The sequence below is a fragment of the Rhinolophus ferrumequinum genome, chromosome 16 (assembly GCF_004115265.2).
Source record: "Rhinolophus ferrumequinum isolate MPI-CBG mRhiFer1 chromosome 16, mRhiFer1_v1.p, whole genome shotgun sequence".
Classification (NCBI taxonomy): domain Eukaryota; kingdom Metazoa; phylum Chordata; class Mammalia; order Chiroptera; family Rhinolophidae; genus Rhinolophus; species Rhinolophus ferrumequinum.
Genome location: NC_046299.1, coordinates 40588983 through 40601338, shown reverse-complemented (window position 1 = coordinate 40601338; position 12356 = coordinate 40588983). Strand labels below are relative to the sequence as shown.

Here is a 12356-nt window from a genome sequence, read left to right as displayed (position 1 = left end):
AAGAAATTTCCTCAAATATAAGGGATTTTACTTTTGATGGTATCGTTTCAAGAACAACTTTTGTTGATATTTTTAGCCATCCTGCCTGCTCTTAAAGTTGCATGCATTAATTTTCTTTTATTCATCTCATCATCACCTACCACTCTTGAATGGTTAACTGTAAATACAACAGCCTCCGCTCCTTCAGTTCGGATAGGTCTTACACCTTGAACAGAAGCTCCTATGCCCGGGACAGTATGATGATCGAAGAACTCCTTGTGCCATCCAAAGAGCAGGTATGCATTCTTTTAAAAATATTCTTTGATTGTTAAACTTGGATTTGTATGTTTGAATCAAACTCTTTTTCCCATGACAGAAGCTGTATTTCTGTATGTTTGATTTTGCATTTGTACCATAAACAGAACTAGCCCTCTCTCTTCTGCAGGTGAGTCCCTAAAGTCCCACAGAGAAACTCAGAAAGTCCTAGGGAAGGCATGGATACTGTTCTCATTTCTAGGTCAAATCTATTTCCATTTTTAAGAAGACAGTTAGTTAATAATTGGTAGCTTAGGTTGCTGACATCCACATGAATGTTTGAATATGATAAACAAGCTATGTATGCATGTTAGAATTTGCTACAGTTTGTTTTAGCAAGTAGTTAAGAATTAGATTGGTCATGTTTTGATCGCTTACTTTCAAAGCTGCCTGAAATGGACTTTCTCAAGATGTGATAGAATCTCCCTTAGGTTCATTTGGTGTTGGTGCAATTTCTCTCTTCCAGTAATTGTGGCTGAATAGATATTGGTTTAATACAAGAAGTCCCAACAACATAGTCCTGCTGCATATGGGCTCAAGATGGTTTCTTATTCTAGGTACACATAATACCTTGTTTTTAATTTGCAGTCATGAGTTGATGATAGATGAAACTGTTTGGACCACAAAACTAATTTTGAAGGTGGCTTATAATATTTAAACATGTAAGTGATTGGTGAAATCATGCTAGACTTATTTATTCACAGCACAATGAAGGTAAATTGGAGCAGATGAGTAAGCGATAGTCACATCCTCACCAAGTTAGAAGTTAAGCAGTGGACAGTCAGATCTTTGGGGTGCCCACATGTCTGGAGATGCTGATTTCCAGACATAGAGATGTACATTGTATTTCACAAGGACCTATAACACATATTGTATTTCTTTACACTCTCTAGAACATTCTTAGCAAGCAGGCCTTACAGAGATGTCTACAGTGGCTATTCAGTGTTTGGTGAGACAGAAGCATCCTTTGTGGAGTGATTATAGGTGCCGTAGCATGTTCTGGTTTAAGTGGGTGTTAGCACAAGAGAAATCACTTGTCTCCAATATTGAAGCGAAGCTATTGCACGTAAGGTGTTGCCCAAATATTGGTTGAGATTTTCTGAGGAACTCTCTGTTTGGTTGGCTGTGTTCCTTGTCGTAATCAGGTAATCCTGAACTCTTCATGTTACGAGTTGAAACGACATATTATTAGTGGATATGTTGTCAATAATGGAGAAATGGAGAAATAATGGAGAAATGCTTTTTATTCTCTGTGCCTCGAAGAAACCCCACAAAACTTATAAAATTTCAAGTGAGAAGAGATTCCTTGATTATCAGTGACTTTTTGCTCTTATATAAATAAAACGTGCCTACTTCTATAATGGAATAGCAAATCCTTGATGGAATGTAATGACGGTTTGTTTATATTTCTGAATATATACTCACTTTGGGGCAAGGGCCTGAAATTGGGACTACCACAGCCATCATCACCATCACCAGTCATATGACCACCCTAGTTACAGTACCTCTCAATTTCGGCACATCGCCTTAAAGTGTAATATAAATGTCTGTGCTTCTACAAGGCTACAGACAGGCTTCTGAGGGTTCTCACACCATTCATTACATGTTAGCTCCTACCAAGACCTGCTTACTTGGGTGGAATGGAGGGGCAACATTTACTCAAAATGAAGGATTTGTGAAAAGAAATCAAGGGTTAAAAGAACTTTTGAGGTAAAACTGATCTTATGTTCAGTTCGTTGTGCTTCGCTTTCAAAAGCACCTCTCTGGATGTCACACTTCTGTAGACCAGTCAGAGGAAAGGAGACCTTAGTACATCTTGAAACCTTTACAAAGCAATCTTAAGTTGATAACTACAGAAGCAGGAAGTTGCTTTCTTTAATGACCACAGAGAAGCCCATGGTCTGACAAGCATTCCCTGAGGAACGAGCGTGTGTAATGAGCATATAACCTTATTCCTGGCCACACACCTCGTGATAAATTCACCAGAGACTGAAAAAAAAAATATGAAAGGCGTAAAGACATTTTAGGGACAATTCAGGGCATTCAAAAATGTACTGGCTAGACTATTAGGAAACTTGTTAATTTTCTTAGCAGTGATAACCGTATTGAAGGTATACAGGGGACTATCTCTATTCCAGGGGTGTGCATGCTCAAGTTTCAGGAATGAAGTAATCGTAAAGTCAGCTATTTCATTTCTTATGGATCAGCAAAAAAAAAAAAAAAAAAAATGGGGGTGGGGGTAGAGAGAGTGTAATATGGCAAAGTGTTCATTGATGAATCTAGGTGGAGTTTATATGGTTATTCCTTACACCTTTTTTGCAACTTTTTTATTTCTATGAATGAATACCTTCAAAATAAAAACTTGGAGGAAAGGGGAAAACAAATTCTGAAAGAGGTGTATTAACCTATTTAGTCCCTAGTCTGTCATTTGTTATAAGAGAGAAAAGGCTAATTCCTCAAAAGAGGCTTTCAGAGGGAGAGTCCAGTTACACTGTGCAAGACTAATGAGAAGCATTTACTTTAGAACTCATTTGCACACTTTGCAATTAGAATTAAGTACAAAAATTACTGTCAGATTTAAAGTTCCCTGTCATTACCCAGTTACAGATTCTTTGATAAGCTCAGGCGAAAAATGAATAAACATTAACTCTCCTCAAGCTTCTGTTTTTCAACGAGAATAGACCTTACCCATACAAAGCTTAGTTGCCTCTGTATTGTCCTGATGCTGATTGATTACTTTGTCCAGGAGCCACAGTTAAAGAACAATGGCGACCCAGGACAATTCACACAGTCCCATCACCCCACTCTCCTAAGAACTTGTACTGGTTGAAGGCAGGTGTGGAGGCCAGAGCTGGTCCCCAGGCCTGTTGGGCCTTAATCAGGATTAGTGTGTAAAGCACTTAATCTCGAGCGGGCTTTTTTCTTACGGTCATACTGAGTTATCCATGAACTCATTACTCTTTTAGCTTTCCTTTGCCCTGCAATCAATTAATTATATGTAAATAAATCATGTCTTGCATTTGTCAGAAGATCTTATTTAAAGCAGTGACTCAGTCCTCACTGCTTTTGAGAATCACCTGGAGAACTTTTAAGAAGATGATTGCTCGGATCCTGATTCAGTGGGCCTGAGAGGAGCATGGGATTTTTAAATGCACCCAAAGTTGAAAGCCATTGATTCCTAGTGGGAGTTCTTAACAGGGAGGCATACTTTGGAATCATCCGTGGCTCTTTGAAAAACAATATGCCTACAGTATCAGAATCTCTCTAACGGGGTAACTGGGCACCTGTGTTTTTTAAAGCTCCACATACATGATTCTGGGATGTACCTCTAGTTAGGAACCACTGATGAAAAGCCACTCTGGCTGGGATCTTGTATATTGGTCAGTGAACATCTAATGGACTTGTTTCATAAGCTCAGATTTGTGTTTGTCAGGTTGTCTTAGAGCAATGTCTGTGCTTGGAAATATTCCTTTCCAAATGGGAGGTAATAAAGAAAAGGGATGACTGAAGCCCTGAAACCCGGTTGTCTAAGATGAATATGATAGACTGGTTCCTTCATTTCGTCTGACATAATCACTGAGAGCAACTGCCTGGTAAGGCTTGTGTAAGTGCTACGTGTGTGTGATCCAGGCCAGCCAGTCCCCATTACAGCAATGGAGTACTATTCATTAGACGCCATAAGTGTCAGGAGATATGGTGGTGATGCTTATGTTAATGGTGGTGAAAACAGCCAATTTGGAGCTCCCGCTATGTGCCAGGCACTATTCTAGGAATGCCACCAATATTCACTCATTTGCATTTCACAAAAACCCGATGAGCTAATTTCTTGGCTCCATGAAAAAGATGAAGAAACTGAAACACTGACAGCTTAAGTAATTCTTCCCAGGGGACACAGCTGGTAAATGGCAGAGTCACTGGCCATCTGGCTCCCGGTTGCCTCTTTTTAACACCACTACACTGCACATCTGCATCGCTCAGTGTAAGGGTGCGAAGCCAACAGAGAGCCCAAGGACTTGACGCTCTATCCTCCAGGATCTCACACTTGTTAATATTCTTACTATGGGTGTGGTACCCTCATCTTTATCCATTTTTAGCATGAAAGATTATGTTTAGACATGTGTTCTTCATTATGCTTCTTTCCAATTCTAATAAGAAGTTCTTATTTAATGTGTTTTCAAAGAAACTGACAACTTCTATTCAGCAACAAGTTATGAAAATTATGGAGAAAATGATTCTGATAAAAATTAGAACGTGTAAGGCATCATTAAAGGAATGGAAATATTTGATCTTTACTTGGATATGAGATGGAAGGCCTGATAGAGGTCTAAACATACTTTGCAGGCTAACGAATTAGTTACACTTCCTTTGAATGACCCTAGAAGTAGTTGTAAGACCAAGGGATATATACTGGAGGCAGAAACATTTAATTTCAATGTAATTTCTGGTAGTTATTCAAAGATTGGAGAAGAGCAGAAGTCACGTAGGGACGTGGGTTGTCTTTGCCTGTATGTACCCATTCTACTTTCATCGGGTGGCAGTCACAGGATCTGATGGTCAAACCTCTACCCACGTTCATTTCTCTGTCACTGTAGTTTAGTGGAGGCTGAAATCCCTCCCTCCCCTCCAAGGTTGGATCCAAAACTTGGCCATTCAGAGCATTCCTTTTCCTGGATTACAATAATTACTTTAGGGTGAAACATAAAATCTTAGCCAATCTAGTGACACTCAAATTTGAGACTTTGTCCAGCCCTTTGGGAGTTGCTAAAGCTAAAGATGATGTTAACCCAAAATGCTGGGGATGGAGCATGAAGACAAACTGTCCCTAACATCTTTTGAGCCCTGGCTGATTCAGCCCCTCCAGAAGTTAGGACCACCCAGACTTTCCTACTGTACAAACCAGGCAATCTCAGTCTCCCCCCACTCCTAGAGAGGTGTCTTAAGCCAACTTACAGGAGTATGTTCTCAGTACTATATGCTTGCTGTTGGTGGTGGTCAAACCTGGCTTGAACAGCCACATCTCAAGGGCAACATGGAAGACTTTGGTCTTCTAGCATCTTAAAGTGCCTTCAACTTTGAGATTCTCTTATTTTATGTTTTCTCTCTAGACCTAAATCTAACTTTAACAAAATAAAAAGAAAATGAGCTATGATTTACGAGAATGACTGCAAACTTGGATGTTTCCAAGCAAAAACTTTTAGAAAGGCATTCTTTGCCATTGGATCACTAAGGAATGAGCACCTTATATTTCCTTTCAGCCCTGTTGCTACAGGGACAGTACTTCAATGAAAAGAGAGAAATGGGGCAGCTGTGCTGCCCTGTCCCTGTCTGATTAGATTGCTTCAGTTTGCAGACTTCCCCTTTCAAATCAGATTTACCCAGGTGGTTTATGCCTAAGAGAACAAGTAGCAGGGCTTCAAAGAGCAACTAGTTGAGAAGGTTTAACTGAAGCAGTGTGTAAGCAGTGCGTTGGCTGTTTGAATGGATCTGTGAAGAAAATTCTGTAGTGAATATTGGAGACCTCGTTATAGCTTCCACTTAACCCAGAGGCAGCTGTCACATCTTCCACCCCGTAACTCTTCTCTTATACTCACAGCCTAGCAGTCCAGATCCTTTCAGTTAAACTTGGTCGTTTTTGAGACTAACGATGATCTCATGTATATTCAGTCATATATTTTGCTGTGTATTACTTGATGTATTAGCAAGTCATGTGCGTATTGAAGGGTCCTTCCGGAGAAATTGCACATTTATTTTTTCACCTTGGCAATTGTTAATTATCTTAGTAAGAGAAAAGGAAAAGAATGCCTAATCCAAAAGTTTGGTTATGCTAATAGTTTTCCTCTACCTTTCAAACCCAATACACACACACACAGACACACACGCACACACACACACACACACTCACTCACACACTCACAGTCCCTCCCTCCCTCCCACAGGCTCTCTTCCCCCACATCAGCAAATTAACCTTATTTCTTTCATTTAAGCTAATTTCTAAGGGACTCTCAGAAATGTGCTTGGTGGCAGAAAGTAGCCAGCCTGGGATTAAAGATTTGCTAGAGATAGTCCCCTGGAAGACAAGCACCTTTGACCAGTGATATTTAATATGCTGCTTTTTCTCTTCAAAATGCTTTGCCAGCATTACTCAGGTGATCCATTCAACACCTCTGGAAGATTGGTCCGTGAGATTACAGATTTTTTTTAAGGCAGAGAAGTTGGTGTTGTGACTTTCTTAAGGTAGCATGGTTAGTTTAGACTCCTTGAGCTGGATGTTGATGTGCTAACATTCTCAGCTTCCACCCTGACCTTGATTCACCTTATTTTGTTGAAGTTGATAGCTAAATTATCTTGAAATCAATCAGATTTGGAAATCCCAAAGAACCCAGCTTCATTATGGTTTATATTCTAATCTCAAATAAGTCTTCAGAGGTAATAAATAATTGAGGTCGAGAAAAGAAATACTTTAGGGAGAAAAAAAGACCTGCTTTAGTAAGCCTTTAATTTCTATTTTATTTTGCTGCTGCAATCAGGTTTTCTCTTATGGAATCCGTTTTTTTAGTTGTAGAACATGATCTTTTGATATATCAATTTATATATACGTTGTGAAATGAGTTCCACAATCAAGCTAATTAACACACCCATCTCCTCCAGTAGTTATCATTTATTTTGTGTGTGGTGAGAGCACTTCAGATCTACTGTCTTAGCAAATTTCAAGTATATAATTCATTATTATTAACAATAGTCACCATAATGTACATTAGGCTTCCAGAATTTATTCATCTTATAACTGAAAGTTTATACCCTTTGATCAATATCTCTCCTTTTCCTCCACCATCACCTCAGATTCTGGTAACTATTCTCTTTTACTATGAATTGGACCTTTTTTTAAAGATGGAATCCATTTCTTAAAAGAATATTTCCAAGTAGTAGTGCTGGATGTCCAAACCGACCTACTGCTATCTATTTCTGTAGCAGTTTGCCGTTTCTTTCGCTCAATATCCACCATTGGTGACAGTAATTATAATACTTAGTGCGGTATCGGCCACAACATTTTATTAAATGGATCTTCTCATTTCATGCTTTCAGCCACCTGATGGATTAGGTGTTACCATTGCCATTAACTCTTTACAAAGAGACTGGTGTTGAGAGGAGCATTTCACTTGTCCAATGTCCCATTAGGTGACATTAGGTGGTAGAGGTGAGAATAGATTGGGTCTGCTGGCTGCTTAAACCCATTCTGCTGCTGACACTAAGCCTCAGGGCCACTCTAATACGTTAAATATGGCAGCCCTGAGTAAAGCATGCTCATCACGAGGAAGTTGATCACTTTCATATTACTTGGGTCATTCCATTCTCACAGAGAATTTGGGCAATTACTACTATTATCTACCCATTACCTGATTTAGAAATGGCGGTTCAGTGAGGTTTTTTCTGACTTGCCATTCACTGGGCTATGAAGTGATGCGGCCAAGCCACCTATTCTTTGTGTAAGGGGACTAACACCTGCATGGGTTCCTCCTACCCTGGTCCTGTCAAGGCCTCCTGGTCCTGCAGGATCACCTTCTGCTGGCTCCTGGGAGCAGCAGAGTTGACACCCAAGGACCTCAACTGGTGTCATCCAGCACTGCAAGTTAGCAGTCAGCAACCTGGAGAACTGTGTAATATTGGAGCTGATTAGATTTCCCTGTCTTTTCTTTGCAAATATTTTCTTGTCTCCTGCCTCTTTTCTGCCATGCCTGGACATTTATTTTCAGACCTGAGCATTTGGGTGTGTCCTTATTTGTAAGGCCAGTGTGTACTTACTCTCCTCTGATGAATAAGGCTACTGAGAAACTATTTTTGGAAAGTATTAAGCTCTTAAAGACAGTGATATCATTAGTCAGGCTTTGGACTCTATTGAATAATGTGCATTTTGATTTTAATAGTATCCTTGACATCACTTCCAAGATGAAAAATGGTGTGCTTATTCATATCATTTTTGACATGGGAGTATAGGGTCTTATGAAGTCAGTGTGGATTTTTCCTAATGTACTGTTCTGCTAAAGCCACCCAGTGCTGTGTTGTCAAATGTTCAAAGTCTCTCCCTGAACTTCAGTTTCCTCACCTATAAAGTGGGTATAATATTGCCTCCCAGGGCTACTCAGTTCTGAGGATTCAAAGAACAAATGAATGGAAAGGCCTAGGAAAGTCCTTGCCATTGAGTTGATACACAGAGAGTTGTGACATTGTTGTTAACATAGGAATTTAAACATTTTTGGGTCAATAAATAAGACATAGGCGTTTATAAGATGCATTCTTGTAACTGAATGGGTCCTGTTGATTTGGTGTATATAACGGTGAAGGACAAGTGCTGACACTGGAATATTTTTGTTTCTGCTGTGTTTTCCCCACAAATTGCCAAATTTTAACAGACGAGTTAACGTAAATGAAAGTCCTTTGGAAAGCGGAAGCTACTACACATAGAGGGAGACATGATTTCAGGCTATCACTGGCTTTGGTGCCAGATTTTTGATGCATATTTTCATTTCACCTTCATATCAACCAATCCTCAATTTGAAAAATGAGAAAACTGAGACTGGGAAAAGTTAAGAAACACACTAAGGATCGTAAAACCAGCAACTAACGTTGGGCATCTCCAAAGGAGCTTTCAATAAATAAAAGATAAAGAAAGGTCAACGGTAAAATATTTCCTTTATCCCTGATGGAGGCCCGGTTGAGGGCTGGCTTGTTACCTGAGTCAAGTGGGCCCGCTACCTGAACCCGTGAAACTGCAGACCACCTAACCAGTGGTCGGCATCACCAGCCAGGGCAGGCATACCCCTCACAGCGATAGACGGAGGGGCACAGAGGAGGATATCTGCCCTCTGCCACCAAGCACTCTCAGGCCTAAGTGGAAATTGGATGTGAGCGGAGCCTTCCCTAATTCTCCCACTCGGATAAATCACTCCACATTTCAAGGGCCAAAGGGAATATAAAGGGAGAGGCCCACAGTTACACAATGGAGATTCCTTTCCAAACTGGAAAACTTAGGAGTAGGAAAGAAGTGTTCTCTATTAACAAGTGGCAAAGGCAATTTTCACATCCAAGGCTGTGACTCAACTTCAAAGCCAAGTTTTTCCATTAAACCCTGGGAACACCCCTACTTGCTGTGGGCAACTCAAGAGCCAACTCTAGTTCATCCTTTTTAACCATCATCATATGTGGTGTCCCATTTATCATTTTAAATGTCTGTTTGTTCAGTAAGCAAATGGAGGAGATGCTTTTCGTTGGTACTGTGATGCCATGCACAACATATCAGAACATTTGAAATTCGTATTGTTTATTAAAGTTAGTATGCAGTTCAAATTTCACATTTCAGTTTTAAATAAACACTTATCTATGGAAATAAGTATTCGGAGACAGGTAGCTTGGAAAATGAAGCTACAACCAATTCATTTTTTTATAAAAACCACAGGTTCAGTTGAAGTGCCTTTTTTGCATTTAGATGGATACGCTGTAGGATGAGCATTTTGTCTGTATTTAGGTTATTAAAATTGTTAGTTCTGCCAATTAACCTAGGAAACCTCTATGGGGAAAAAAATGGGACAAATATTGGAACATATAACTCGTTGTTTTGAACAAATATGTTTGTTCATTACACATGTGTTCATTTGTGTTATAACAAAGTTTCAGTAATGGCACAGTTTAGAGAGGAAAGGAGTTGGGAAGGACTTGTAGGGATGTGGAATCCCAGTGTGCTGGCACACTCCGGCCCGATCAATATTGTATGATGGCAGTGATACCTTTTTGTGTGATATAACTCATTGTTCAATAATTAATGTCACCAGCGCATGTTTCTAAGAGTACCAAAGGTAAATAATTTACTGTAATTACCAAAGAGGAGTGATGTTAATTTATTAGAAATTTTTTTGGGGGGTCCTTTGTGAAAGGTAACCTCAGGGCCTTAGATGCTAGAACTGTAGTTTGCTAAAAACTAAAGTGAGCTGCTCCTCCCACTTTATATTAAATATTTTGCCCTACTCTGAATGTTGATTGATTGGAGTCTCCAAACAGTAAAACTGGTAGATAAGTCTAGACTAAAATCAGCACCTCATTTTTGGTTAACCCAGTAGAACTGGGGACCTTTCTGAAGTGATGTGTTGCTCTTTTGGGGGTTACACCTTGGTTTTGTGACTCTTATTAACACAACTGATCACACGCCTCTCCACGGAATGTGTCTTCTCTCACTGAATGCAGAAAAAGCTATACTTCATTCACTTTTGCAGTTTCCTAGGATCTAGGTAAGATAGTTACTTGCACGTAAGTGATCCACACATTTCTTTTCAATTTGATTTCAGGGCTATTTTTTTTTTTAATCTTTGTAATTCAAAGTAATTTTTTTAAATTGAAGTTTTATTGTCAAAGTTATAAAAGCAAAAACTCATGTCATTTTTTTAAAATAAATTTTATTGGGGAATATTGGGGGACAGTTTATTTCTCCAGGGCCCATCAGCTCCAAGTCATTGTCCTTCAATCTAGTTGTGGAGGGCGCAGCTCAGCTCCACGTCCAGTCGCCGTTTTCAATCTTTAGTTGCAGGGGGCGCAGCCCATCATCCCATGTGGGAATTGAACCGGCAACCTTGTTAAGAGCTCGTGCTCTAACCCACTGAGCCATCCGGCCTCCCCTCATATCATTTTATAAGACATACTCATCATGAATGAAAAGAATCCCCTTATAAACCTTCAGCTCCCAATTTCTTCTCTCCAGAAACAATTGCTTAGAGTATCTTTTGATGACTCTTTTGATGCATTTTCATGTCTCTAAACAATTTGTACATGTTGCTTGTTGTTGGCTTTTCCCTATTTCCATAATTATTTATTGAATTCCCCAAATGTTAGATGAAACTTTAAGTTTTTAAATATCTCTTTTCTCCCACCACGCATACTCCCATCCCCTCATTTTCCTGAAACAGTTGTATTTTATTTTGGTTATACCACTATTTAGTGCTGCTATTATTATGCCTACATATATGTTATTCACAGGTGTAAAATATATTATGATTGCATTTTCTTTTTGGCACAATGTTTTTCTTTCCCTAGAGTTTCTTCATTTACTTTGCATTCTCTGTACATATCACCAGTCCAACCCACAAACTCCTCCCCTATTGTACAAATCTCCTCTCAATATGTTCATATTCATTAGGTGTTCTCAAAATTTCATCTACTTAATTCATCTGTCTTAGAGCTTTCTTACTTGTCAAGTTGCTTCTAGACCCACTACACAGATGTCCTCCTGGGTCCTTCACTGTCACCATGAAAATGTCCTATGTTTTTGTATTAAACCCTGTGTCTTCCTTCTTCTTGGTTTAAACCTTCATTTTGGTGGAGTACATCTTTCAATAGTTTCCTTTACAGAGTGCATCAGAAATATGTTTTGTGGTTTCATATATCTGAACATTATTCTTAATTCTATTTTCACACCTTTTTGGGGGAGAGGAAGGGCCGGCTGGTTATTGAATTCTGGGTTGAAAACCAAAGGGATTGCTTCATTGCCTTTAACTTCAGTTTTTGCTCTTAAAAAAAGTCTAGTGGAAGTCTACCATCTGTGACCATTTTTCCTCTTTAAATTCGGAGGCTCTTTATTTCCAAGTTCTAAAAATGCACGATGATGTACTATAGAGGAGGGGTTTATATTTATCTATATTGCTGGTGACTTAGTGGGTCTTTTTACTCTAGGAACTTAGGTCTTCAGTTCTGGGAAAATTTCTTGAATTGAATTGTTTCTTTTATTTCTTCTCTATTTCATTATTTTCCTCTTTTTAGAACTTTTTTTTTTTGGAGCGGGGAGGAGGATTTGAAATTTCTGAACTGATTCTCTACTTTCTTACATGTTCTCTCCTATTTTATATTTCAAAAAGTCTCCCACTAATTTCTAGGCTTTTTTTTTTCAAGTTTAATGCTGTCATATTTGTTACTTTCTATGACTTCTGTCGTTTACTGGGGTTTCAGTAGGAAGCAGATCATTAGCAGGACAAAAATTGAGATTGATCTTATTTTTGGCCTGTGGGATAATATATCAGATTAAA

General features: G+C 39.1%; 1 protein-coding gene across 25 annotated transcripts in view; it reads left to right on the top strand.

Moving 5' to 3' along the window:
• ANK3 (ankyrin 3) overlaps positions 1-12356 on the top strand; it is a 473720-nt gene that overhangs the window by 386095 nt on the left and 75269 nt on the right. For 22 of the 25 annotated variants that reach the window (XM_033130276.1, XM_033130259.1, XM_033130260.1 and 19 more), the window contains one exon: positions 173-275. In XM_033130276.1, coding sequence (XP_032986167.1) covers positions 173-275 — 103 coding nt within the window. The remainder of the gene's footprint in view (positions 1-172; positions 276-12356) is intronic. The other 3 variants (XM_033130256.1, XM_033130255.1, XM_033130270.1) reach the window with 1 other exon arrangement.